This window comes from Coregonus lavaretus, assembly GCF_964263955.1.
Source record: "Coregonus lavaretus genome assembly, contig: HAP1_SCAFFOLD_434, whole genome shotgun sequence".
Classification (NCBI taxonomy): Eukaryota; Metazoa; Chordata; class Actinopteri; order Salmoniformes; family Salmonidae; genus Coregonus; species Coregonus lavaretus.
This window is the reverse complement of record NW_028163652.1, coordinates 2,514-29,500: the sequence shown is the minus strand read 5'-3', so window position 1 is coordinate 29,500 and position 26,987 is coordinate 2,514. Positions and strand designations below refer to the sequence as shown.

General features: G+C 43.1%; 1 protein-coding gene across 1 annotated transcript; it reads right to left on the bottom strand.

The window, feature by feature from the left end:
• LOC311117910 (NLR family CARD domain-containing protein 3-like) lies at window positions 1–26,987 on the bottom strand. The gene is made up of 10 exons (XM_084192808.1): window positions 26,951–26,987; window positions 18,950–19,054; window positions 17,106–17,249; window positions 12,068–12,184; window positions 11,708–11,792; window positions 11,350–11,578; window positions 9,123–10,920; window positions 8,345–8,518; window positions 5,278–5,446; window positions 1–1,247 (listed from the first exon to the last, which is right to left on the bottom strand). Exons 3-10 carry the CDS (start codon window positions 17,231–17,233, stop codon window positions 714–716), a joined length of 3,234 nt encoding a protein of 1,077 aa, XP_084048934.1. The 5' UTR covers window positions 17,234–17,249; window positions 18,950–19,054; window positions 26,951–26,987; the 3' UTR covers window positions 1–713.

Genomic DNA, 26,987 nt, shown 5'->3' with positions numbered 1-26,987 from the left:
TGTGTGTCCAGTGTGTGTGTGTTCAGTGTGTGTGTGTGTGTCCAGTGTGTGTGTGTGTCCAGAGTGTGTGTGTGTCCAGTGTCCAGTGTGTGGGTGTGTTTGTCCAGTGTGTGTCCAGTGTGTGTGTGATCAATGTATGTGTGTCCTGTGTGTGTGTGTGTGTGTGTGTGTGTGTGTCCAGTTTGTGTTTGTCCGGTGTGTGTGTGTTCAGTGTGTTTGTTCAGTGTGTGTGTGTGTGTCCAGTGTGTGTATGTCTCCAGTGTGTGTGTGTGTGTCCAGTGTGTGTGTGTGTGTGTGTGTGTGTCTAGTGTGTGTGTGTGTGTGTGTACAGTGTCCAGTGTGTGGGTGTGTTTGTCCAGTGTGTGTGATCAATGTATGTGTGTCCTCTGTGTGTGTGTGTGTGTGTGTGTGTGTGTGTGTGTCCAGTGTGTGTTTGTCCGGTGTGTGTGTGTTCAGTGTGTTTGTTCAGTGTGTGTGTGTACAGTGTGTGTGTATCAAGTGTGTTTGTGTGTCCAGTGTGTGTCAGTGTGTGTGTCCAGTGTGTGTGTGTGTTCAGTATGTGTGTGTGTGTGTGTCCAGTTTGTGTGTGTGTGTGTGTCCAGTGTGTGTGTGTGTCCAGTGTGTGTGTGTGTCCAGTGTGTGTGTCCAGTGTGTCAGTGTGTGTGTGTGTTCCCAGTGTGTGTGTGTGTGTCCAGTGTTACCATGGTTATTATTTACAGGGACACTGAGGAGTCAACATCCCAAACCCCAAACCCTGGATAGAGGGGCTCAGTGAATGTGGAGTGGAATGTGTGCAGGTGGGTCAGTGTGTCAGAAGAGACTCTGTAGAAGGACAGAGTGCCGGCTGGCCAGTCCAGATACACTCCTACTCTGTGGGGGCTGGAGGAGGGGACGTCTATGGTAGTGAACTTCTCATTGTGCCTGGCAGAGAAACTGTTGTCAAAGCAGATCAGACACCAGGACTTGTCATTCCATCCAAGCCAACAGTCATTACCCCCTCCTCTCCTGCTGATTCCTTTATATGCCACTCCTATATCAGTCCCACTCCCATTCCACTCTACCTCCCAGTAACAGCGTCCAGTCAGACCCTCTCTACACAGCACCTGTCCACGGTCCTCAAATCTCTCTGGGTGATCAGGATACGGCTGCTCCTCTCTCCTCCATGTCACCTTTCTGTTCTCCTCAGACAGAGAGAGGAATCTGTTTACTGTGTTTAGGTCCAGTGTGAGATCACAGACATCTGATGGATGAAACCAGACACAATATTAGAAATCATCATCATTCACATTAGAATGTTAACTCACTTTTCACTAATTCATTTAATATAGATGTTTCTAGGTATCAAAAGGAGAAGTTAAGGTAACTTGAGATTTGTTCAATGATCATATGTTATACTGTATGGTAATATAAAACACACTTATTCCCATTAATTACACACACACACACACACACACACATCCTGAACACACACTGAACACACACACAGACACACACACACACACACACACACACACACACACATCCTGAACAGACATACACCCACACCTGTATGCATGCAAGCATGAAAACACACACACACACACACACACACACACACACACACACACACTGAACACACACACACACACATTTCACACACATTTCTAAAGTAACACAAACACGCCACACACACAGACACACACATTGTCAAAACAACTCTTAGTAAACTTTGGTGTCCCTGATTTGTGCTTCTGTAGAACTACAGCTGATATTTAATATGACCAAGTAAGTAATGATGGTGGTCTTTGACTTTGACTTCACTTGAATTAAGACTTATTCTTAGTCATATTCTTCACAGCAGTCAACACTCACATTTTCTAAGTCCAGGTTTCATTGTGTTCTCTCCACCATGTTCCACACTGTAGCGGTAAGCAGAAGAACAGACAGTCATTGAGGGATACACCTGAACTCACACACACACACACACACACACACACACACACACACACACACACACACACACACACACACACACACACACACACACACACACACACACACACACACACACACAGACACACACACACACACACACACACACACACACACACACACACACAAACAGTCAGTATATACATTTCTCCAAGTGTGTGTGTGTGTGTGTGTCCACTGTTTGTGTGTGTCCAGTGAGTGTGTAAGTACAGTGTGTGTGTGTGTGTGTGTGTTTGTGTGTGTGTGTGTGTGTGTGTGTGTGTTTGTCCAGTATGTGTGTGTGTGTGTGTGTCCAGTGTGTGTCCAGTGTGTATGTGTGTGTGTGTGTGTCCAGTGTGTGTGTGTATGTCAAGTGTGTGCGTTTGTGTGTCCAGTATGTGTGTGTGTCCAGTGTGTGAGTGTGTCCAGTGTGCGTGTGTCCAGTGTGTGTGTGTGTGTGTGTGTGTGTGTGTGTCCAGTGTGTGTCCAGTGTGTGTGTGTCCAGTGTCTGTGTGTGCGTCCAGTGTGTGTGTGTGTGTCCAGTGTATGTGTCCATTATGTGTGTGTGTCCAGTGTGTGTGTGTATGTTTAGTGTGTGTGTGTGTGTGTGTCCAGTGTGTGTGTGTGTCCAGTGTGTGACACACACACACACACACACTAAACATACACACACACACACTGGACACACACACACACTGGACACACACACACACACACACACTGGACACACACGCACACACACACACTGGACACACACTGGACAAACACACACACTAGACACACACACACACGATACACGACACACACAGACACACACACACACACACTGGACACACACACACACACACACACACTGGACACACACACACACACACTGGACACACACACACACACACACACAGACACACACACAGACACACACACACACACACACACTGGACACACACACACACACACACACTGGACACACACGCACACTGGACACACACACACTGGACACACACTGGACAAACACACACACACACACGATACACGACACACACAGACAAACACACACACACACACACACACACACACACACTGGACACATACACACACACACACTGGACACACACACACACACCGGACACACACACACAGACACAAACACACACACACACACTGGACTCACACACACACACACACACACTGGACACACACACACACACTGGACACACACACACACACAGACACACACACAGACACACACACACACACACACACACACACTGGACACACACACACACATACCGGACACACACACACACACACACACACACACACACACACACACACACACACACACACACTGGACACACACACACACACACACACAAACACAAACACACACACATACTGGACACACCCACACACTGGACACGCACACACACAGGACACACACACAGGACACACACACACAGGACACACACAAACACACACAAACACACACACACAGTCAGTATATACATTTGTCCAAGTGTGTGTGTGTGTGTGTGTCCACTGTTTGTGTGTGTCCAGTGAGTGTGTGTATACAGTGTGTGTGTGTGTGTGTGTGTGTGTGTGTGTGTGTGTGTGTGTTTGTCCAGTATGTGTGTGTGTGTGTGTCCAGTGTGTGTGTGTGTGTGTGTGTGTGTGTGTCTGTCCAGTGTGTGTGTGTATGTCAAGTGTATGTGTTTGTATGTCCAGTATGTGTGTGTGTCCAGTGTGTGAGTGTGTCCAGTGTGCGTGTGTCCAGTGTGTGTGTGTGTGTGTGTGTGTGTGTGTGTGTGTCCAGTGTGTGTGTGTCCAGTGTGTGTGTGTGTGTCCAATGTGTGTGTGTGTGTGTGTCCAGTGTATGTGTCCATTATGTGTGTGTGTCCAGTGTGTGTGTGTATGTTTAGTGTGTGTGTGTGTGTCCAGTGTGTGTGTGTGTCCAGTGTGTGACACACACACACACACACACACTAAACATACACACACACACACTGGACACACACACATAATTGGACACACACACACACACTGGACAAACATACACACATACACACACACTGGACACACACACACACACACACACTGGACACACACGCACATACACACACTGGACACACACTGGACAAACACACACACACTAGACACACACATGATACACGACACACACAGACACACACAGACACACACTGGACACACACACACACACACTGGACACACACACACACACTGGACACACACACACACACACACACAGACACACACACAGACACAAACACACACACACACACTGGACACACACACACACACACACTGGACACACACGCACACACACACACTGGACACACACTGGACAAACACACACACACACACACGATACACGACACACACAGACAAACACACACACACACACACACACACACACACACACACTGGACACATACACACACACACACTGGACACACACACACACACTGGACACACACACACACACACACACACACAGACACACACACACACACACACACACACACTGGACACACACGCACACACACACACTGGACACACACTGGACAAACACACACACACACACACGATACACGACACACACAGACAAACACACACACACACACACACACACACACACACACACACACACACACACACTGGACACATACACACACACACACTGGACACACACACACACACTGGACACACACACACACACACACACACACAGACACACACACACACACACACACACACACTGGACACACACACACACACACCGGACACACACACACACACACAAACACACACACACACACTGGACTCACACACACACACACACACACTGGACACACACACACACACTGGACACACACACACACACACACACACACACACACACACAGACACACACACAGACACACACACACTGGACACACACACACACACACCGGACACACACACACACACCGGACACACACACACACACACACACAAACACACACACATACTGGACACACCCACACACTGGACACTCACACACACAGGACCCACACACAGGACACACACACACAGGACACACACACACACACACAAACACACACACACTGGACACACACACACACTGGACACACACACACACTGGACACACACACACACACACACACACACACACACACACACACACACACACACACACACACACACAGTCTTTATATAACTTAGTCCAAGTGGTGGTCAGAATGTTTGTCTCAACTAACTCCAACATGTCTTATATGAACATTGACATAAACCCTCTACATACTTGAGTTTCTCCAGTCTGCAGTGTGGATCCTCCAGTCCAGCAGAGAGCAGTCTGACTCCTGAGTCTCCTGGGTGATTGTAGCTCAGATCCAGCTCTCTCAGGTGTGAGGGGTTTGACTTCAGAGCTGAGACCAGAGAAGCACAGCCTTCCTCTGTGACCAGACAGCCTGACAGCCTGCAAAGAGTCAAATCATATTAAAAATCACACTGCTATTCTTTGGGTGGTGAAAATATATTCTTTCAACAATTTCAGATACATCAGAGTCCTGAAACCTGCCATATCTATTCATATATACATATGTATATGTCACGGTTTCGGCCGAGGCTGCTCCTCCTCCTTGTTCGGGCAGGTTTCGGCGTTCGTCGTCCCCGGAGTACTAGCTGCCACCGTTGGATGTTTTCGATGTTCGTTTGGTTTTGTCTAGTTGTTGTGCACCTGTTCCCTGTTAGTGTGATTTTGTACCCTATATATTGTTCCATTTGTTTGTCATGTGTTGTGTGTAATTGTTTTCCTGTCGTTTGGTGCAGTGCTGTTTGCTAGACTCTCTTTGTTTTACCGTCGCACTATTGTTCGTGCGCAGTTCGGTTTGGGAGTGTTTTACGCACTGTGGCGTATGTTTCGCCTCCGGGTTGTTTGACCCGTGTTATGATTTTTGGATTTTCTAGTAAAGTCTGGATTAACTGAGCTCCTGTGTCCTGCTATTGATTCGCACCACATCCGCATCAGAGTTCGTGACAGTATATATACAGTACCAGTCAAAAGTTTGGACACACCTACACATTCAAGGGTTTTTCTTTATTTTTACTATTTTTTACATTGCAGAATAATAGTGAAGACATAAAAACTATGAAATAACACATATGGAATCATGTAGTAACCAAAAAAGTGTTAAATTAATCCAAATCTATTTTATATTTGAGATTCTTCAAATAGCCACCCTTTGCCTTGATGACAGCTTTGCACACTCTTGGCATTCTCTCAACCAGCTTCATGAGGTAGTCACCTGGAATGCATTTCAATTAACAGGTGGGCCTTCTTAAAAGTTAATTTGTGGAATTTATTTCCTTCTTAATGTGTTTGAGCCAATCAGTTGTGTTGTGACAAGGTAGGGGGGTATACAGAAGATAGCCCTATTTGGTAAAAGACCAAGTCAATATTATGGCAAGAACAGCTCAAATAGGCAAAGAGAAACAACAGTCCATCATAACTTTAAGACATGACGGCCAGTCAATACGGAACATTTCAAGAACTTCGAACATTTCTTCAAGTGCAGTCGCAAAAAACATCAAGCGCTATGATGAAACTGGCTCTCATGAGGACCGCCACAGGAATGGAAGACCCAGAGTTTCCTCTGCTGCAGAGGATAAGTTCATTAGAGTTACCAGCCTCAGAAATTGCAGCCCAAATAAATGCATCACAAAGTTCAAGTCACAGACACATCTCAACATCAACTGTTCAGAGGAGACTGTGTGAATCAGGCCTTCATGGTCGAATTGCTGCAAAGAAATCACTACTAAAGGACACCAATAATAAGAAGAGACCTGCTTGGGCCGAGCAATGGACATTACACAGGTGGACATTTGTCCTTTGGTCTGGAGTCCAAATGGGCGATTTTTGGTTCCAACCGCCGTGTCTTTGTGAGAAGCAGAGTGGGTGAACGGATGATCTCGGCATGTGTAGTTCCCACCGTAAAGCATGGAGGAGGGGGTGTTATGGTGTGGGGGTGCTTTGCTGGTGACACTGTTTGTGATTTATTTAGAATTCAAGGCACACTTATCCAGCATGGCTACCACAGCATTCTGCAGCAATACGCCATCCCATCTGGTTTGGGCTTAGTGGGACTATCATTTGTTTTTCAACAGGAAAATGACCCAACACACCTCCAGGCTGTGTAAGGGCTATTCTCCCGAGAAGGAGAGTGATGGAGTGCTGCATCAGATGACATGGCCTCCACAATCACCCGACCTCAACCCAATTGAGATGGTTTGGGATGAGTCGGACGGCAGAGTGAAGGAAAAGCAGCCAACAAGTGCTCAGCATATGTGGGAACTCCTTCAAGACTGTTGTAAAAGCATTCCAGGTGAAGCTGGTTGAGAGAATGCCAAGAGTGTGCAAAGCTGTCATCAAGGTACAGGGTGGCTAATTCTATATTTTATTTGTTTAACACTTTTTTGGTTACTACATGATTCCATATGTGTTATTTCATAGTTTTAATGTCTTCACTATTATTTTACAATGTAGAAAATAGTAAAAATAAAGAAGCCCTTGAATGAGTAGGTGTGTCCAAAATTTGGACTGGTACTGTACATAAATGAATGAATGTATCATTATTAACAATAGATAACATGTTTCTAAATTAATCATTGTGTGTCCAGTGTGTGTGTGTCCAGTGTGTGTGTGTGTGGGTGTGTGTGTGTGTCCAGTGTGTGTGTGTGTGTGTGTGTGTGTGTGTGTGTGTCCAGTGTGTGTGTGTCCAGTGTGTGTGTGTGTGGGTGTGTGTCCAGTGTGTGTGTGTGTGTGTGTGTGTGTCCAGTGTGTGTGTGTGTGTGTGTGTCCAGTGTGTGTGTGTGTGGGTGTGTGTGTGTGTGTCCAGTGTGTGTGTGTGTGTGTCCAGTGTGTGTGTGTCCATTGTGTTTGTGTGTGTGTGTGTGTGTGTGTGTGTGTGTGTGTCCAGTGTGTGTGTGTCCATTGTGTTTTTGTGTGTGTGTGTGTGTGTGTGTGTGTGTGTGTGTGTGTGTGTGTGTGTCCAGTGTGTGTGTGTGTGTGTGTGTGTTTGTGTGTGTGTGTCCAGTGTGTGTGTGTGTGTGTGTGTGTCCAGTGTGTGTGTGTGTCCATTGTGTTCTTGTGTGTGTGTGCCCAGTATGTGTGTGTGTGTGTCCAGTGTGTGTGTCCAGTGGGGGTGTGTCCAGTGTGTGTGTGTGTGTGTGTGTGTGTGTGTGTGTGTGTGTGTGTGTGTGTGTCCAGTGTGTTTGTGTGTGTGTGTGTGTGTGTGTCCAGTGTGTGTGTGTGTGTGTCTGTGTCCAGAGTGTGTCCAGTGTGTGTGTGGTCATTGAGTGATACAGGAATACTGACCTCAGAGTCTCCAGTTTACAGTGGGGATTCCCCAGTCCAGCAGAGAGCAGCTTCACTCCTGAATCCTTCAGGTCATTGTTACTCAGGTCCAGCTCTCTCAGGTGTGAGGGGTTTGACTTCAGAGCTGAGGCCAGAGAAGCACAGCCTTCCTCTGTGACTCCACAGCCTGACAGCCTGACAGAGAGATCATCAATCAATCAATCAATTTTATTTTATATAGCCCTTCTTACATCAGCTAATATCTCGAAGTGCTGTACAGAAACCCAGCCTAAAACCCCAAACAGCTAGTAATGCAGGTGTAGAAGCACGGTGGCTAGGAAAAACTCCCTAGAAAGGCAAAACCTAGGAAGAAACCTAGAGAGGAACCAGGCTATGAGGGGTGGCCAGTCCTCTTCTGGCTGTGCCGGGTGGAGATTATAACAGAACCATGCCAAGATGTTCAAAAATGTTCATAAGTGACAAGCATGGTCAAATAATAATCAGGAATAAATCTCAGTTGGCTTTTCATAGCCGATCATTTATGATTCATCATGATTTCACAAACACAATGTTAATTTAACACCAGTAGTGTAGAAGGACAATGGCAGATGCATTTGGTTTATTCTCTTAAACAACATATAGATTCATCTTCCATCTCCTAGAATTGTATGTTCATATTGTTATACTAATGTGAACATCAATGCATTGATTCAATATGTTTTTCAATAATACATATATTTCTCTAAACTGAATATTTCTTCCTGATGATTAGTACTTAAAAGTCATTTTATGTACTCACAGAGCAGCTCTGGAGGCTTTGACCACTGGCAGCAGCCTCAGAAGACCTTCCTCTGATCTGGAGTATTTCTTCAGGTCAAACACATCCAGCTCCTTTTCTGAAGTCAGCAACACAAAGACCAGAGCTGACCACTGTGCAGGTGACAGTTCTTCTTCTGAGAGACTTCCTGATCTCAGGTAGCTTTGGATCTCCTCCACTAGAGAATGGTCATTCAGTTCATTCAGACAGTGGAACAGATTGATGCACCTCTCTGGAGAGGGATTCTCCCTGATCTTCTCCTTGATGTAATTGACTGTTTCTTCATGGCTCTGTGAGCTGCTTCTTGTCTTTGTCAGTAGACCTCGTAAGTACTTCTGATTGGACTCCAGTGAGAGGCCCAGAAGGAAGCGGAGGAAAAGGTCCAGGTTTCCTGTCTCACTTTGTAAGGCTTTATCCACAGCACTCTTGTACAAAGTAACTTCAGGCTTGTCTCTGAACAGTGCAAAAAAGTTCCTGGTTGATTGAGGTTCAGCCATTAGATTCTCATTGTTGTTGATGAATGAGAGGAACACATATACAGCAGCCAGAAACTCCTGAATGCTCAGATGCACGAAGCAGTAGACCTTGTCCTGGTACAGCCCACATTCCTCTTTAAAGATCTGTGTGCACAATCCTGAGTACACTGATGCGTCATTGACATCAATGCCAGCCCTTTTCAGGTCTTTTTTATAGAAAATCAGATTGCCCTCAACAAGCTGTTGAAAAGCCAGTTTTCCCAGTGACAGAATGCTCTCTTTATTCCAGTGTGGACCTGTCTCTTCTTTCCCAAGATACTTTTCATTCTTCTGTTTGGTATGAAACTCCACAAGGTGTGAGTACATCTCAGTCAGAGTCTTGGGCATCTCTTCTGTCTTGTCTGTACTCAACATGTGCTCAAGGACTGTTGCAGAAATCCAACAGAAGACTGGAATGTGGCACATGATGTGGAGGCTCCTTGATGTCTTTATGTGTGAGATGATTCTGCTGGCCAGGTCCTCATCACTGAATCTCTTCCTGAAGTACTCCTCCTTCTGTGGGTCATTGAACCCTCGTACCTCTGTCACCTGGTCAACACACCCTGAAGGGATCTTATTGGCTGCTGCAGGTCGGGTAGTTATCCAGAGGAGAGCAGAGGGAAGCAGATTTCCCTTGATGAGATTTGTCAGCAGAACATCCACTGAGGTTGACTTTGTGACGTCACAACATATCTTGTTCTTCTGGAAGTCTAGGGGCAGTCGGCACTCATCCAGACCATCAAAGATGAACAGAACTTTGTACTTGTCGTAGTTGGAGATTCTTGATTCTTTGGTTTCCATTGAGAAGTGATTGAGAAGTTCAATCAAAGTGTGTTTTTCCTTTTTCATCAAATTCAGCTCCCGGAAAGGGAATGAAAATACAAATTGGACATCCTGATTTGCTTTTCCTTCAGCCCAGTCCAGAATGAACTTCTGCACAGAGACTGTTTTTCCAATGCCAGCGACTCCCTTTGTCAGCACAGTTCTGATAAGTTTGTCTTGTCCAGTTAAGGGTTTGAAGATGTCATTACATTTGACTGCAGTCTCTGGTCTTGCTTGTTTCCTGGTTGTTGTCTCAATCTGTCTCAGCTCATGTTCATTATTGACCTCTCCTGTTCCACCCTCTGTGATGTAGAGCTCTGTGTAGATCTTATTGAGAAGTGTTGGGTTTCCTTGTTTAGCGATCCCCTCAAATACACATTGAAACTTCTTCTTTAGATTAGATTTGAGTTCACGTTGAAGAATCACAGCACGCTCATCTGAATCTAGAAATAACACAGAGCATATTAATATTACGTCTGTTTTAATGCCTACAGTATTCTAGGACTGTTATAACATTTTAAATGATAATACTTTATTCTCTTAACTGACTGTATAAATGTGTAAATGTTTTCATAATGCATTACAGAATGGTGTGACTGATTATATTATTATGATCTCTCTCTCTCTCTCTCTCTCTCTCTCTCTCTCTCTCTCTCTCTCTCTCTCTCTCTCTCTCTCTCTCTCTCTCTCTCTCTCTCTCTCTCTCAACACAACACAACACAACACATCCCTGCTGCTACTTGATGAGGTCACTTGGTGTAGTGTTAAGGCTGCTACAATATCACTGAGTTACACAGCTACTTTAGCTGTACTTTAGCTACAGCTTTTAAATGTTCTAAAACAGCATTCAACATGAGGCAGACAGCTCTTACTTTTCTCCAGTGTGTCAGCAAGCTCCTTCTGGTTCATTTTCCTCAGGACGTGCAGTGTGATCTTCAGAGCCCCCTCTCTGGCAATGCTCTCCTGCTTCTCATCTTCAGCATCCACCACTTCCTTATCCTGCTTCTGACTCTCAAAGCCTTCTGGGAGTTCTGGACTAAGAATCCTCTTGAACATCTTCAGCTCGTTCTTCACAAATGTCATAATATTCTCTTCAAGCAACTGAAATAAATCAAGTAAATCAGTTAAGCAAGAGACTAAATGCTTTCTCATTAACACATTCATGAATGATTGACAGACCAACTTTACTTGAGGTAAACAAAAACAAATGTACATAACAGGACCACATACACTGAATATGGAGGCCAGGTCTGTTTGATGACTCTGGGAAGACTGACCACTGAGAATCTCTGACTCTGATCTCTCCTGTTGGTTTCTGGGGACAAAACATGAGATTACATCTCCTCATCCAGGGAGTACACACACACACACACACACACACACACACACACACACACACACACACATACACACACACACAGGGAGGGAATGTTGTGTTAGTTTAATATTGTTTCATGGCTATGAAAATGGAAAAAATGATTAGCCTATGGATTATGAAAACAACAATATTAAATGGGAAAATGGGAGAGGAGAAATGACTAGAGACAGTGTTGTTTAACTCACTGACCATGACCCATGAGATCTTCTTACCTTTGTTCAGTAGAAAAGTCTCCCTCTCTAAACCTCATAGGTAGATTCATAGACTTGTCACTCTTCATGGACACACAGCTGGGTACAGGGGAGGCTGGTCTCTCCTGCTTGATTGGGCTTCAACATAACAGAGACAAACATTACGTCTCTCATCTACTCTGAGCTCAGATGGAGAAACAAGAGTTTCATTCCAAAACGCTATATATCAATTTTCAGAAATGCTGGTAAATTATGTTTTATTGTTTAAAGAAATGATGAAAGAGATTGTTTTTTTTTTTCACTATCTAATCATGGCATGGGATTGTTCAACGACAGACATGTATTTGTTTAAAATCTATCACTTGATGGTTTCATTTCAGACAGACAAATAATCATGTTTTTTTGCAAAATGCTATATATCTGCCTCACTCTCAGAGAAATAAGTAGTACTGCTAGGTTTTACACAGTAATAATATATATCTGCCTCACTATCAGAGAAATAAGTAGTACTGCTAGGTTTTACACAGTAATAATATATATCTGCCTCACTATCAGAGAAATAAGTAGTACTGCTAGGTTTTACGCAGTAATAATATATATCTGCCTCACTCTCAGAGAAATAAGTAGTACTGCTAGGTTTTACAAAGTATTAATATATATCAGCCTCACTCTCAGATAAATAAGTAGTACTGCTGGGTTTCACACAGTCAAATGTAACAAATAACTACATTTTTTAACAAAAATCTGTCCAAATGTACAAAATTCAATACAGTAATATGAGATCTGTACGTAAAACATTACATTATAGTCATTTAGCAGATGTTCTTATACAAAAGCATCTTAAGGCTATCTAGTTTATTGATAGAACATTCGTAGGAACATTGTTAAATCTCTGAGCTGGTTCAAAAAACCGTTGTTATTAACGTTGCACTTGAAAACGCTCATATCTATAGAACTCTGTAGAACTCTGTAGAACTCTGTAGAACTCTATAGAACTCTGTATAACTCTATAGAACTCTATAGAACTCTATAGAACTCTATAGAATTCTGTACAACTCTGTAGAACTCTGTAGAACTCTGTACAACTCTGTACAACTCTGTACAACTCTATAGAACTCTGTAGAACTCTATAGAACTCTATAGAACTCTCTAGAACTCTGTAGAACTCTGTAGAACTCTGTAGAACTTTGTAGAACTCTGTAGAACAGCGTCGGTAGATATAGAAAGTTGTGAATTGTTAGAAACTTTTTTTTTTTCATGCGTCACTTTAAACACAGAAGATCTAAGCATAGAATCACATGGTTTATCCATCTCTCTGTGATGCTGGTTTAAACCCCCTGGTTCCGCTCTAGGTTTCTTCCTAGGTTCCTGCCTTTCTAGGGAGTTTTTCCTAGCCACCGTGCTTCTACATCTGCATTGCTTGCTCTTTGGGGTGTTAGACTGGGTTTCTATATAAGCACTTTGTGACAACTGCTGATGTAAAAAATGTCTTCTGGGAAGGCATATGAAGTACTGCTAACGCAAGAGGAACAACTGAAAAAGCATTTAACAGATTACTGTGATGTTTATTATTACTCTATAGGTTATTTACTCCTAAAAGCTTGTGCCGTCAGCGGCAGCGAGTACTCTGCCTTCTAGCACAAGCGAGGGGCATGTTGAGGTATATTTGCTAACCGGGAGGGTTGCATGATGTAATTTATTGGCCGGCTGGAAGACGCACTCTTGTCTTTTCTATTCCGAGGTTATAATGCATGTATACTAGGGTTGAGGTTGGAGCATCTGACTAGTGATTATGTACCAGGGGTTCAACACCTGCTATAGTCACTATTTAATTGCTCTTCCAAAAGCATCACAGGCCTAATACGAGATATCTAGCTAACTAAAGTAATGAGTGACCATTTTAGACATGGGACATATAGTATTTGGTTGCATGCTATTTTATGTCAATCATATTGCTGCTTGTAGCCTATAACTGATGCTTCATGGTCTTATGCTGCCATCTATTGGAGATATTTAGCATTACAAGTTATTAATTTACATACGGACATTAGTGAGGCAGCTGAAAAATAAAGTGTATTTTTCTTGTTAATTCCTTTGATCAGTCTCAAACCTTCCCCACCTATCCCATGGCAATTGCTGGACTTTCACAAAGAGGTTACTAGGTCACCCAATTCAAACCATATTAGAAAAATAACACAAATGTGTCTAAGTGTTCTGCCTTGCAATAATAAATATCATAAAATAACTAATTTAAAAAAAAACAACAGCAAAACGCTTAGACAGGTTTTGAGTAACAAAATGATACTATAATTGTATTTACTAAGTTAATATTATTAGTAAAATAGTTTATAAAAATTGTTCTAGGCTACCCTACCCTAGAATTAGGGTTACGGCTAAAATAGGTTATAAGTAGGTAAGAGTTTCTGTATAGCACTTTGTGACATCTGCTGGTGTAAAAAGAGCTTTATAAATACATTTGATTGATTGTTAGGTTTAGGGTTTATATGGCAAAAAACAGTATGGGTTTATGGCACTCTTGCCCCTCCTTGTGGCCGTATGTGGGTACTACATAACTCATTCATCACATAAAAAAAAAAAAATTAGTCACGGGTCTCCCGGTCGCGGCCGGCTACACCAGTCTGGATTCGAACCAGGATCTCTAGTGGCCTTAGACCACTGCGGGAGACCTGACACTTCATGACACTTGCTAGGCTTAGGCTCATAATCTGAGGTAGCAACTTCATCTGATCTACAAATCCATTAGCTAGACCACCCGATTAGACAACAATCACCCCATTATACCCATTTGGTTTGCAACTCAGTGAACCTGCGCAGCATTCGCTCAATTTGATGCCTATGAACGAAGATTTCGATGCATATCAAATTACCCAGCAGCCATTTAGAAACCACAAGTCGTCAAAAAAATTGTTATTTCTTGATTAAAAAATGTCTTCTGGCTGTTTAAAATCAGCCACATCTTGAAAAAGAGGACAGGGACATGCGTTTTGTTTAGATTGTACACTTTAAAAACAACAACAAATATGGCTAACCATGACCAGAAAATGTTGAATGTTTGATGGCTATCCGCCAGCCATCGCCTCCTTAACTGTGTCTCACCTCACTATAGGTGATCACAACATGTACTCAGGTGAACAGTGTGCGCGCTTACCAAGTAACCGTAACCTTGTTAATAATAAGTTACCTGAGGTAAACCTACAGGGTTAACGCTCACCAAGTAGCCGTAACCTTGTTAATAATAAGTTACCTGAGGTAAACCTACAGGGTTAATGCTCACCAAGTAGCCGTAACCTTGTTAATAATAAGTTACCTGAGGTAAATCTACAGGGTTAACGCAGGCAGGTCTCATTGATAACAATAGTGAAGCTGGCATTGTGACGCAGAACAATGGGCTGGGAATAGAACGTTCTGAAGGCGAGTCGGTGCCACGGAGCTCAATAGAACTAATAGGAGCTGGTAGGGTGAAAAATACCCAAACATAAGATTTGTTTTTTCGCGATTACTTCATAACCAGGGACAGAAGGTAATATTATGAAACTGGGCTCCATGGCGGATGCAATGAACTAATTTTATCAGAAATAAACGTTGTAAAAAATGTCACTTGAGGTGCCCCGAAAATAATATTCAAAAGTTCAGTCCTTGGACACAGAGGGGTTAAACACTAAAGTTACCGTACATCTAATGAAGAGAGGAGAACCGGACAGAGGGAGCGTAGGCCAGCATCCGTCAACGAGAGAGGGAGAAGCCCTCCACGGTATTTAACAGGTGGAAGAAACAACCAGGGAGCTCCATCGGTCCACAAGAAATGCAGGCAGCCGGTGATGATGTAGTGGTAGCCAGGATAACTAGGATGCTGCTGGTAGAGTAGCTAGCTTAGCTAGCTGTACCGACTAGCTTGGCTAGCTAGCAGGTCGTTCGTCTGTCCCTCGAGGATGATGACGAATCCGGTGAACCACAAGATGAAACAAGGATAGCGAGTGAAAAGGATCTGGCTACACTCATACTGTCACTGACCATTACGCAAAAAGCAAATTGAACAATAAACTTCGGCGTCTCAACACTGTAACGAACTCCGTCGTTGTTCCCCAACATCACCTCAGACCACTCTGCGCGTAACTGGACAATATGCTTGGCGCCAAACCGTACGTGGACGCGGACAGTTCTGTACGGGGACGCGGACAGTTCCAGAACGCGGACATGAGCAGAGCCACACAATAAACTAAACCCAGTCTTTAAAGTCGGGTACATTAGTAATATTATTTTATTTATTATGTCAAACAAAAGAAAATCGTTTTTTTAAACAAGATTTTGAGATCTGGGCACGTATCCAAAAAGCGTCTCAGAGTAGAAAAATTGGTCCTCTCTCTCCCCAGACAGACTCATTTAATACTGGGTCGTTACAATATTTTGAGATCTGGGCCCATATCCAAAAAGCGTCTCAGAGTAGAAAATGTGTCGTATAAGTGCTGAGAATAAAGCCATTTTAGTCCTACTCTTATGGGTATAAATTAAAGCTATGCATGAAGCCTCTTTATTCATAAGTGTCCCACCTAGTTGGCAGATATTTAGGACACCTCATGAGCTGTCCTAACCAGTTAAGAGGTACCAGCAGGTGTCTTGATAATAGAAACATGCAGCGAGTCAGTGGTTTCTGTACCACATGTAATTGCTTTGGAGCAGTGGCGACCTGTCATTCAGGGCAGTTTAGCAGATGCTTTAGCAGATGCTCTTACCCAGAGCGATTTACAGTAAGTGCATTCATCTTAAGATAGCTAGGTGAGACAACCAGATAATACAGTCAAATATACAGGATACGAACATTCAATTTCAGCTAAACAATGGATATATAGCGTTTTGCAATAATAATAATAATAATAATAATGATATACATTTAAAATCTATTAATTAAACATCTGAGAACAGTAATATTGAAGGTACCCATAAGCAACCATTTCTGACTAAAAAACACATGTGAAAAATTGTGGAAATAGCATTTAGGAAATAAACTCTTAATAATTCTTAAACAAAATTGTCATCTCACCTCTTAGCTTTGGTGTCATGTTCCCCAGAGAGACTCATTTTAGAGGCAGGACCCCCCTCCTCTCTCTCCCCAGAGAGACTCATTTTAGAGGCAGGGCCCCCCTCCTCTCTCTCCCCAGAGAGACTCATTTTAGACCACTGACCCCTAAACAGAGATCCAACATGTTGGTTGTAGTTAACACAGTAATTCTTGAATGTGAATTGTTATAATTTATTAATTATCTCTTACACAACATGTACTAACAGACATATCGAAACAGTCAGGTGATTTAATGCAATCACATGAATATGTAGTTGTGACATCTCTTCACCATGGCCATGTCACACCCTTATTTGTATTCATTAAAAGTCGGCCATTTATTATTTTTGAATCTGTTCTTTTCTAAACGTATCTGAGAATGTAGACAGAAGGGCTAAAACAGGCTTGATTGATCTGGGGGGGATCAGTGATCTATACAGAAAGGTTTTTTGCAACAATTAAGAGATTCTTTATAATTTAAAGTCGGCTAGGTTATAATGTATAACAGTTTATTTTTTTGTGTAAAGCAGATCAAGGTCTATACCTCAGCCAGTGGCGACCCGTCATTCAGGGCAGGTGGCCTTTCCTGTTTTGCATGTTATTGTGGCATTAATACATGTCACATATCAGTTCGCTAACAACGTAAAAAATATATACACTACCGGTCAAAAGTTTTAGAACACACACTCATTCAAGGGTTTGTCTTTATTTTTACTATTTTCTACATTGTAGAATAATAGTGAAGACATCAAAACTATGAAATAACACATATAGAATCATGTAGTAACCAAAAAAGTGTTAAAGAAATCAAAATATATTTAATATTTGAGATTCTTCAAATAGCCACCCTTTGCCTTGATGACAGCTTTGCACACTCTTGGCATTCTCTCAACCAGCAACCCGTTATTCAGGGCAGGTGGCCTTTCCTGTTTTGCATGTTATTTTGGCATTAATACATGTCACATATCAGTTTGCAAAAAATGTAAAAATAAATAAATATATATATCATTGAGTTAATAAAGCCGCATACAAACATGGTCTCCTTTTTGTTTTCTTGAGTAAGGCAGCTCCAAAATGCCGGTGTTTCAGCCTAGCTCAGTGCTTTCTGTGGTGGTGGGGTAAGACAGAAGAAAATACGGAGCGCTGTGCCGTGATTGGCTCAGTGTTCTGTCATTCATGGGGACACTACGTCACCGCCAAGTCTAAGGGTAGAGCTAGAAAATGCAAGCCCCTTGGGTGCTGCCATAGAGTTACATTAGAAGTGCCCATCCAAGAAGGTCATTGGCCAACAGATAAAATGACCTCAAATCACATTATATCTACAGTAGCTTTGATTGGACTGATCATGTCAACATCATACTTTCAAAATCTTAGCCAGCAGTCATCATCATGAATCAAGTCGACAATCTACAGGCAAATCCTTTTTAATCCTTGTCATATGAAGATAAATAATGAAGAGAAATGATAGGACAGCTGTTGGGACTCTGCTGTTGGGACTCTGCTGTTGGGACTCTGCTGTTGGGACTCTGCTGTTGGGACTCTGCTGTTGGGACTCTGCTGTTGGGACTCTGCTGTTGGGACTCTGCTGTTGGGACTCTGCTGTTGGGACTCTGCTGTTGGGACTCTACTGTCGGGACTCTGCTGTTGGGACTCTGCTGTTGGGCCAGCTTTATGTAGGCCCTAATAGTTTGTAGTTTAGCCTAGACCTACGAGAGTCTGCCCGTCTTTCCTACATATCAACACATTCATCCGACTTCTAATGTTACAGAGAAATATGTGCCACAGTTTCAACAGCCATTGTGTAACTGCGTAGGCTACACACTTACTTTCACGTTCATATGGGGAAATCACATAACTTCTTACAGTCGCTGGTGCAGCCGCCTGTTCTCTTGCAGATGAAGTAGCTTTTATAGGCGACTCATTCAACCAGCCTAAACAACAGTAAATAAAAGATGTCAAATGGTCAAAAGTCAATCCTGATATAGCCATGTACATCAAAGAGTGGTGTATTGCTACAGATGTAGGATCTTAATTTTAGCCAGTTTGCTACAGCAGGAAAAGAATCCTGCAGCAACAGGACATTTGAATTATTATGTGGATTATAATTAATGAACAATTCTTTTAATAGAAAAGTGGAATTGATCATCTTCAGAAACCTTTTTTAAAGCTTAATACACTCAAATACACTACAAGTTTCAGTTCTCCTGCAACTGGGTGATCACATTAAGATCCTACATCTGTACAGAGATTATGTCTTTATCTAAATAAGGCAGTTTGAGTTATTAGCAAAAACGTTGCAACGGTCAGCTGCTGTAAACCTATGTGATAGGATGTTATAGACCCCCATCTGAACAGTTTCTTTCCCCATGCTGTGTTCCTGACCAACCGACCATCTGGCCCAGTGAGACTAAAGGACTATACACTCTATGCTGCACACCACATCAAGCCATCTCTGAACTGTACACTACCATCTGGCCCATAGAGACTAAAGGACTATACACTCTATGCTGCTCACCACATCAAGCCATCTCTGAACTGTACACTACCATCTGGCCCAGTGAGACTAAAGGACTATGCACTCTACGCTGCACACCACATCAAGCCATCTCTGAACTGTACACTACCATCTGGCCCAGTGAGACTAAAGGACTATACACTCTATGCTGCACACCACATCAGGCCATCTCTGAACTGTACACTACCATCTGGTCCATAGAGACTAAAGGACTATACACTCTATGCTGCTCACCACATCAAGCCATCTCTGAACTGTACACTACCATCTGGCCCATAGAGACTAAAGGACTATACACTCTATGCTGCTCACCACATCAAGCCATCTCTGAACTGTACACTACCATCTGGTCCATAGAGACTAAAGGACTATACACTCTATGCTGCTCACCACATCAAGCCATCTCTGAACTGTACACTAAATAACTGAACTATACTACATTAGCACTCTGTTAATCTCTCTTAGATATATTTATACTGGTACTGTACATGAGGACATCCACCGTATACCAACTGTATACCCACTGTACTGTATATCTGTATATCAACTGTATTCCCACTGTACTGTATATCTGTATATCAACTGTATTCCCACTGTACTGTATATCTGTATACCAACTGTATTCCCACTGTACTGTATATCTGTATACCAACTGTATTCCCACTGTACTGTATATCTGTATACCAACTGTATTCCCACTGTACTGTATATCTGTATACCAACTGTATTCCCACTGTACTGTATATCTGTATACCAACTGTATTCCCACTGTACTGTATATCTGTATACCAACTGTATTCCCACTGTACTGTATATCTGTATACCAACTGTATTCCCACTGTACTGTATATCTGTATACCAACTGTATTCCCACTGTACTGTATATCTGTATACCAACTGTATTCCCACTGTACTGTATATCTGTATACCAACTGTATTCCCACTGTACTGTATATCTGTATACCAACTGTATTCCCACTGTACTGTATATCTGTATATCCACTGTTCATTCTCTTATAGCTCTATGCTCACTCTTCCTAGTTGTGTATAATGTTGTACAGACATTTGTGTAAACTCTTCTGTCTGTATTCTGTCTCTAAATGTTGTCTGTCACTATCACCATGTAAAATTATGTGTACGGATGTAGGATCTTAATTTGATCACCCTCCACCGCAGAATAACTTGTAGTATATTTGAGGTTTTAAAAGGCTTCTGAAGTTTGTAATTTCCACTTAGAAATGCCAGACTTGAGTTTCTCTTAATAAAAATGGATCAACCGCTACAAAAATGTCCATTAATTATAATTCACATAATAATTCACATTTCCTGTTGCTGCAGTAATATTTTCCTGCTGTAGCAAACTGGCTCAAATTAAGATCCTACATATGTACATGCAAATGTACTTGGCGAATAAAGGTGATTCTGATTCTGCAAAGGTTGAGTCTCTAGATTCCCTTGCTGCTCTGGGGAAATAAAAATTGACAATATGGGCGAATTAAACTGGGACTGATTATCTCCAAACTCTGAGACCATGTCATTTGTTATATTTCACCCAATTGATAAAGGAAGCTAGAAGGCTGAACCCAGAAGACAACTCTAAATAAACACTAACTGATATTATCCTAAAATCCTTTCACTCATATTGTTGTGTCTCTTTGTTCAACGGACGTTTGGTAGCCTGTGATATTAATATTGTATCAAACAGCAAGGCAGGGCAGTGAACCCAGGTCGCTGGCCAATACTAGGTTAACCCTATTGCTGCGATGGGAATTGTAACCTGTCTCACACTGCCCCCTATAAAAGCAAGTCCCGTGCTTCGACTACTCAGACCCCTCACACATCCGGGCCGTGCAATCTGATGGCCTCACAGACACCATACTACTTCTGACACCAATGTAGCAAACAGCGGGGCAGGGAAGTGAACCCAGGTTGCACTTGTAAAAGGCAAACAACCTACGCATCGCACCAATAGGGTTAACCCACATGGTGGGAATTGGAATATGGCTCACACTGCCCCCTCCGACCAGGAAGTCGACTACTCACACCTCCAGGCCAGTCTGATGGCCTCACAGCCGCCATTCCACTTCTGACACCAATGTAATTCTCTGGCAACAGCTCTGGTGGACATTCCTGCAGTCAGCATGCCAATGGCACGCTCCCTCAAAACCTGAGACATCTGTGGCATTGTGTTTTGTGACAAAACTGCACATTTTCGAGTGGCCTTTTATTGTCTCCAGCACAAGGTGCACATGTGTAATGATCATGCTGTTTAATCAGCTTCTTGATATTCCACCCCTGTCAGGTGGATGGATTATCTTGGCAACGGATAAATGCTCACTAACAGGGATGTTAACAAATTTGTGCACAAAATCGGAGAGAAATATGCTTTTTGTGCATATGGAACATTTCTGGGATATTTTATTTCAGCTCATGAAACATGGGACCAACACTTTACATGTTGCGTTTATACACTGCTCAAAAAAATAAAGGGAACACTAAAATAACACATCCTAGATCTGAATGAATGAAATAATCTTATTAAATACTTTTTTCTTTACATAGTTGAATGTGCTGACAACAAAATCACACAAAAAATATCAATCGAAATCAAATTTATCAACCCATGGAGGTCTGGATTTGGAGTCACCCTCAAAATTAAAAAGTGGAAAACCACACTACAGGCTGATCCAACTTTGATGTAATGTCCTTAAAACAAGTCAAAATGAGGCTCAGTAGTGTGTGTGGCCTCCACGTGCCTGTATGACCTCCCTACAATGCCTGGGCATGCTCCTGATGAGGTGGCGGATGGTCTCCTGAGGGATCTCCTCCCAGACTTGACTAAAGCATCCGCCAACTCCTGGACAGTCTGTGGTGCAACGAGGCGTTGGTGGATGGAGCGAGACATGATGTCCCAGATGTGCTCAATTGGATTCAGGTCTGGGGAACGGGCGGGCCAGTCCATAGCATCAATGCCTTCCTCTTGCAGGAACTGCTGACACACTCCAGCCACATGAGGTCTAGCATTGTCTTGCATTAGGAGGAACCCAGGGCCAACCGCACCAGCATATGGTCTCACAAGGGGTCTGAGGATCTCATCTCGGTACCTAATGGCAGTCAGGCTACCTCTGGCGAGCACATGGAGGGCTGTGCGGCCCCCCAAAGAAATGCCACCCCACACCATGACTGACCCACCGCCAAACCGGTCATGCTGGAGGATGTTGCAGGCAGCAGAACGTTCTCCACAGCGTCTCCAGACTCTGTCACGTCTGTCATATGTGCTCAGTTTGAACCTGCTTTCATCTGTGAAGAGCACAGGGCGCCAGTGGCGAATTTGCCAATCTTGGTGTTCTCTGGCAAATGCCAAACGTCCTGCACGGTGTTGGGCTGAAGCACAACCCCCACCTGTGGACGTCGGGCCCTCATACCACCCTCATGGAGTCTGTTTCTGACCGTTTGAGCAGACACATGCACATTTGTGGCCTGCTGGAGGTCATTTTGCAGGGCTCTGGCAGTGCTCCTCCTGCTCCTCCTTGCACAAAGGCGGAGGAAGCAGTCCTGCTGCTGGGTTGTTGCCCTCCTACGGCCTCCTCCACGTCTCCTGATGTACTGGCCTGTCTCCTGGTAGCGCCTCCATGCTCTGGACACTACGCTGACAGACACAGCAAACCTTTTTGCCACAGCTCGCATTGATGTGCCATCCTGGATGAGCTGCACTACCTGAGCCACTTGTGTGGGTTGTGCTACCACTAGAGTGAAAGCACCGCCAGCATTAAAAAATGACCAAAACATCAGCCAGGAAGCATAGGAACTGAGAAGTGGTCTGTGGTCACCACCTGCAGAACCACTTCTTTATTGGGTTGTCTTGCTAATTGCCTATAATTTCCACCTGTTGTATATTCCATTTGCACAACAGCATGTGCAATTTATTGTCAATCAGTGTTGCTTCCTAAGTGGACAGTTTGATTTCACAGAAGTGTGATTGACTTGGAGTTACATTGTGTTGTTTAAGTGTTCCCTTAATTTTTTTGAGCAGTGTATTTTTGTTCAGTATAGATAAAAACACAAAGCTTCCAGCAGAGGTCAGAGCTCTTTTGACAGCTGTCAGATGGTAGTGTGATATCCGAAGCTTCGACAGTCATCATCACGTAGTATTGTTACTTTGATACAAGCATTGATACGTTGTGTCGAATCAGTAGTGCTTTGAAAACTGCAACGGCGTATCAGACCTCCGGTTTTAATCGTCCAATCCCTAGTGTCCAATGAATGTTGACTAGCAACAAGAAAGTGGTACCTAAAAGACACCCACCATGAGCGCCCATTGAAGTGGCTCCAGACGAGGACATCTGAAATAAAAACCCTCCAACTTACAATATGGAGTAGAAAAACAAGTGGAGCAAACCAAACCAAACCAAACCAGACCAAACCAGACCAAACCAGACCAGACCAAACCAGACCAAACCAGACCAGACCAAACCAGACCAAACCAGACCAAATCAAACCAAACCAGACCAAACCCTGGGAGATACAAGACAGAAAGACTTTGTTCATCAACTTAAAGAAGCAGAGCTACAAAGAGGTGCCAGTCTTCTAACATCTCTAAGGCCAGCCAGAACACTGGACCAGCTGCTCTTCAATATTACATAACAGATGGAACCCTGCTGACTAAAGAGATGACAAGCCAGCACAGGCATAAGCATACTGTCTATTGAGGTGGCGCCAAGAGGTGCGGCCAACGTGCTAACGTCCAACCTCAAAATATAAATGGAAATACCAAAGCCTGTAACAACATGTAGTCGTGTCTGATATCTTTCACCTCATCTCCCTGTTACTGTTTGTTTAGGTAGTTATAGACAGTGCAGCAACACAAGGCCAAATTCCTCTCAGCCCTTCCACTCTCTCAGGCTAATGTGTATTTATTAAAAGTAGACTATTTCTTTCAATCTGTTCTTTTCTAAACGTATCTGAGAATGTAGACTGAAGGGCTAAAATGGACATGATTGATCTGAGGGGGATCAGTGATCCGTACAGAAAGGTTTTTTGCAACAAGTAAGAGATTTTATATTATGTAAAGTAGGCTAGGTTTTACTGTATAATAGCAGTTTGTTAGTGATATGCAGATCAAGGTCTATACCTCGGCTATAGCCTACAATATCCTAGATGACCAGCCTAAACCTGTTCAGATCAGTTCACACAGGTTATCAGTAGCAGGATTGATCACCTACAAATCGGTTTTAAGTCTAAACAGCGGGCAGGGCGGTAAACCAGGTCGCTGGCCAAAAAGGCAAACACCCTACGCATCACAGCAGTAGGGTTAACAGCAGTAGGGTTAACAGCAGTAGGGTTAACAGCAGTAGGGTTAACAGCAGTAGGGTTAACAGCAGTAGGGTTAACAGCAGTAGGGTTAACAGCAGTAGGGTTAACAGCAGTAGGGTTAACAGCAGTAGGGTTAACCCTATTGCTACAATGGGAATTGTAACCTGACTCACACTGTCCCCTACAAAAGTCCCGTGCTTCGACTACTCAGACCCCTCACACGTCCGGACCATACATTCTGATGGCCTCACAGACACCATACTACTTCTGACACCAATGTAGCGAACAGCAGGGCAGAGAAGCGAACCCAGGTTGCACGTGTAAAAGGCAAACATCCTACGCATCGCGCCGTTGGCGCCAATTGGGTTACTTGGTTGGAATTGTGACATGGCTCATTAGCGAGGATCACTACAATATAGTAGAACTATGATACAATTACAGTTATCATATCAAATGTTAAATGTAGAACTATAATATATGAATATATTGAATTTGACTTGCCCACATTCAGTTAGCTCCATTTTGTATGATTAAACTGAGACGTACCTGTCTCAGTAGAAGTCGACTGTTAGGTCTGAGTGTTTTACTTCCATTCACTGTACTAGAATTACATCAGACATTACATTTCTCTACCACTTTATAATAATCCCTGGAAAGATTCTCACCTTGTAGCCTGAATTCACAACCAGAACATGTCAAGTCATTGAGATATTTTCAGTTCTGCTGAGAGAGCACCTTCCTGATGACTAGCACTCTGTATATTCTAATGGGTGAAGTCTGATCTGGAATGTGAAGCTAACTGAAATGTAGATAAGCTTTGAAAAAACAGTATATCTAGCTTGCATCATAGTACACCCCTCAGGCTACATACAAGTTTCAGCATGAGGCAGGCATCAACAGCCATTAGTTTACACCGCAGCCAACAGTTTTAAAATGTTGCAATAAACTGTTTTTTTTTGTCATTTAGCAGACACTCTTATCCAGAAGAACTTACAGTTAGTGCATACATTATTTTTCATACTGCCCCCCCCGTGGGAAACGAACCCACAACCCGGGCATTGCAAACGCCATTCTCTACCAACTGGGCTACATCCCTGCCAGCAATTCCCTCCCTTACCCTGGGCCAATTGTGCACCACCCCATGGGTCTCCCAGTCTCGGCCAGCTACGACAGAGCCTGGATTCGAACCAGGATCTCTAGTGGCACAGCTAGCACTGCGATGCAGTGCCTTAGACCACTGCGCCACTCGGGAGGCTAGTTTACTCCAAACGCTGTACAAGGTGACCTAAACAGTTTCCGTTGCCAAACGTTTTGCTACGGTGGGTTTTGAGGAAGTGTAAGTTGTTGTTAGTCTTTCCACAGTATTTATTTGTCTCTCTTTCACACAACATACCTTCCTGAGTGAAAAGCGTTAACAGTAGATTAGAAAGAGAAAAAGTTTGTTTGTTGCATGTTGTGTTTTAAGCCTGTTTTGAGAAGACAAGTCTATAGACCTAGTAAAAAGAGTTCCAAAAGGGTCCTCTGGCTGTCCCCACAGGAGAACGCTTTTGGGTTCCAGGTAAAACCCTCTGTGGAAAGGATTCTACCTAGTACCAAAAAGTGTTCTACAAAGGGTTCTCATATGGGGACAGCCAAATAACCCTTTTAGATTCTAGATAGTGTAGGAGCGATCACCCTGGGGCACTCAGATGGAAACAGAACTAATTCACCCCACGCATCTAATTTATATCCAAAACATGATAAGGAGAGTAGGCCTATTATAACACTGTCCACAAAACATATCATCAACTACATGACTACACATAACAATATCATCAACTATATTAATACACATAACAATATCATCAACTATATGAATACACATAACAATATCATCAACTATATGAATACACATAACAATATCATCAACTATATGAATACACATAACAATATCATCAACTATATTAATATCATAACAATATCATCAACTACATTAATATCATAACAATCGTCGTCTTACCTTTTATATGTCTCTCAATAGAAGTAGCGTCTGGAAT

Coding starts and splice junctions, on each gene's coding strand:
- LOC311117910 (XM_084192808.1), bottom strand. CDS start 17,233: ATGAGTCTCTCTGGGGAGAGAGAGGAGGGGGGCCCTGCCTCTAAAATG. Junction 12,185..17,105: donor CATGACACCAAAGCTAAGAG/GTGAGATGACAA, acceptor GTTATGTTGAAG/CCCAATCAAGCAGGAGAGAC. Junction 10,921..11,349: donor TGCTGACACACTGGAGAAAA/GTAAGAGCTGTC, acceptor TGTTATTTCTAG/ATTCAGATGAGCGTGCTGTG.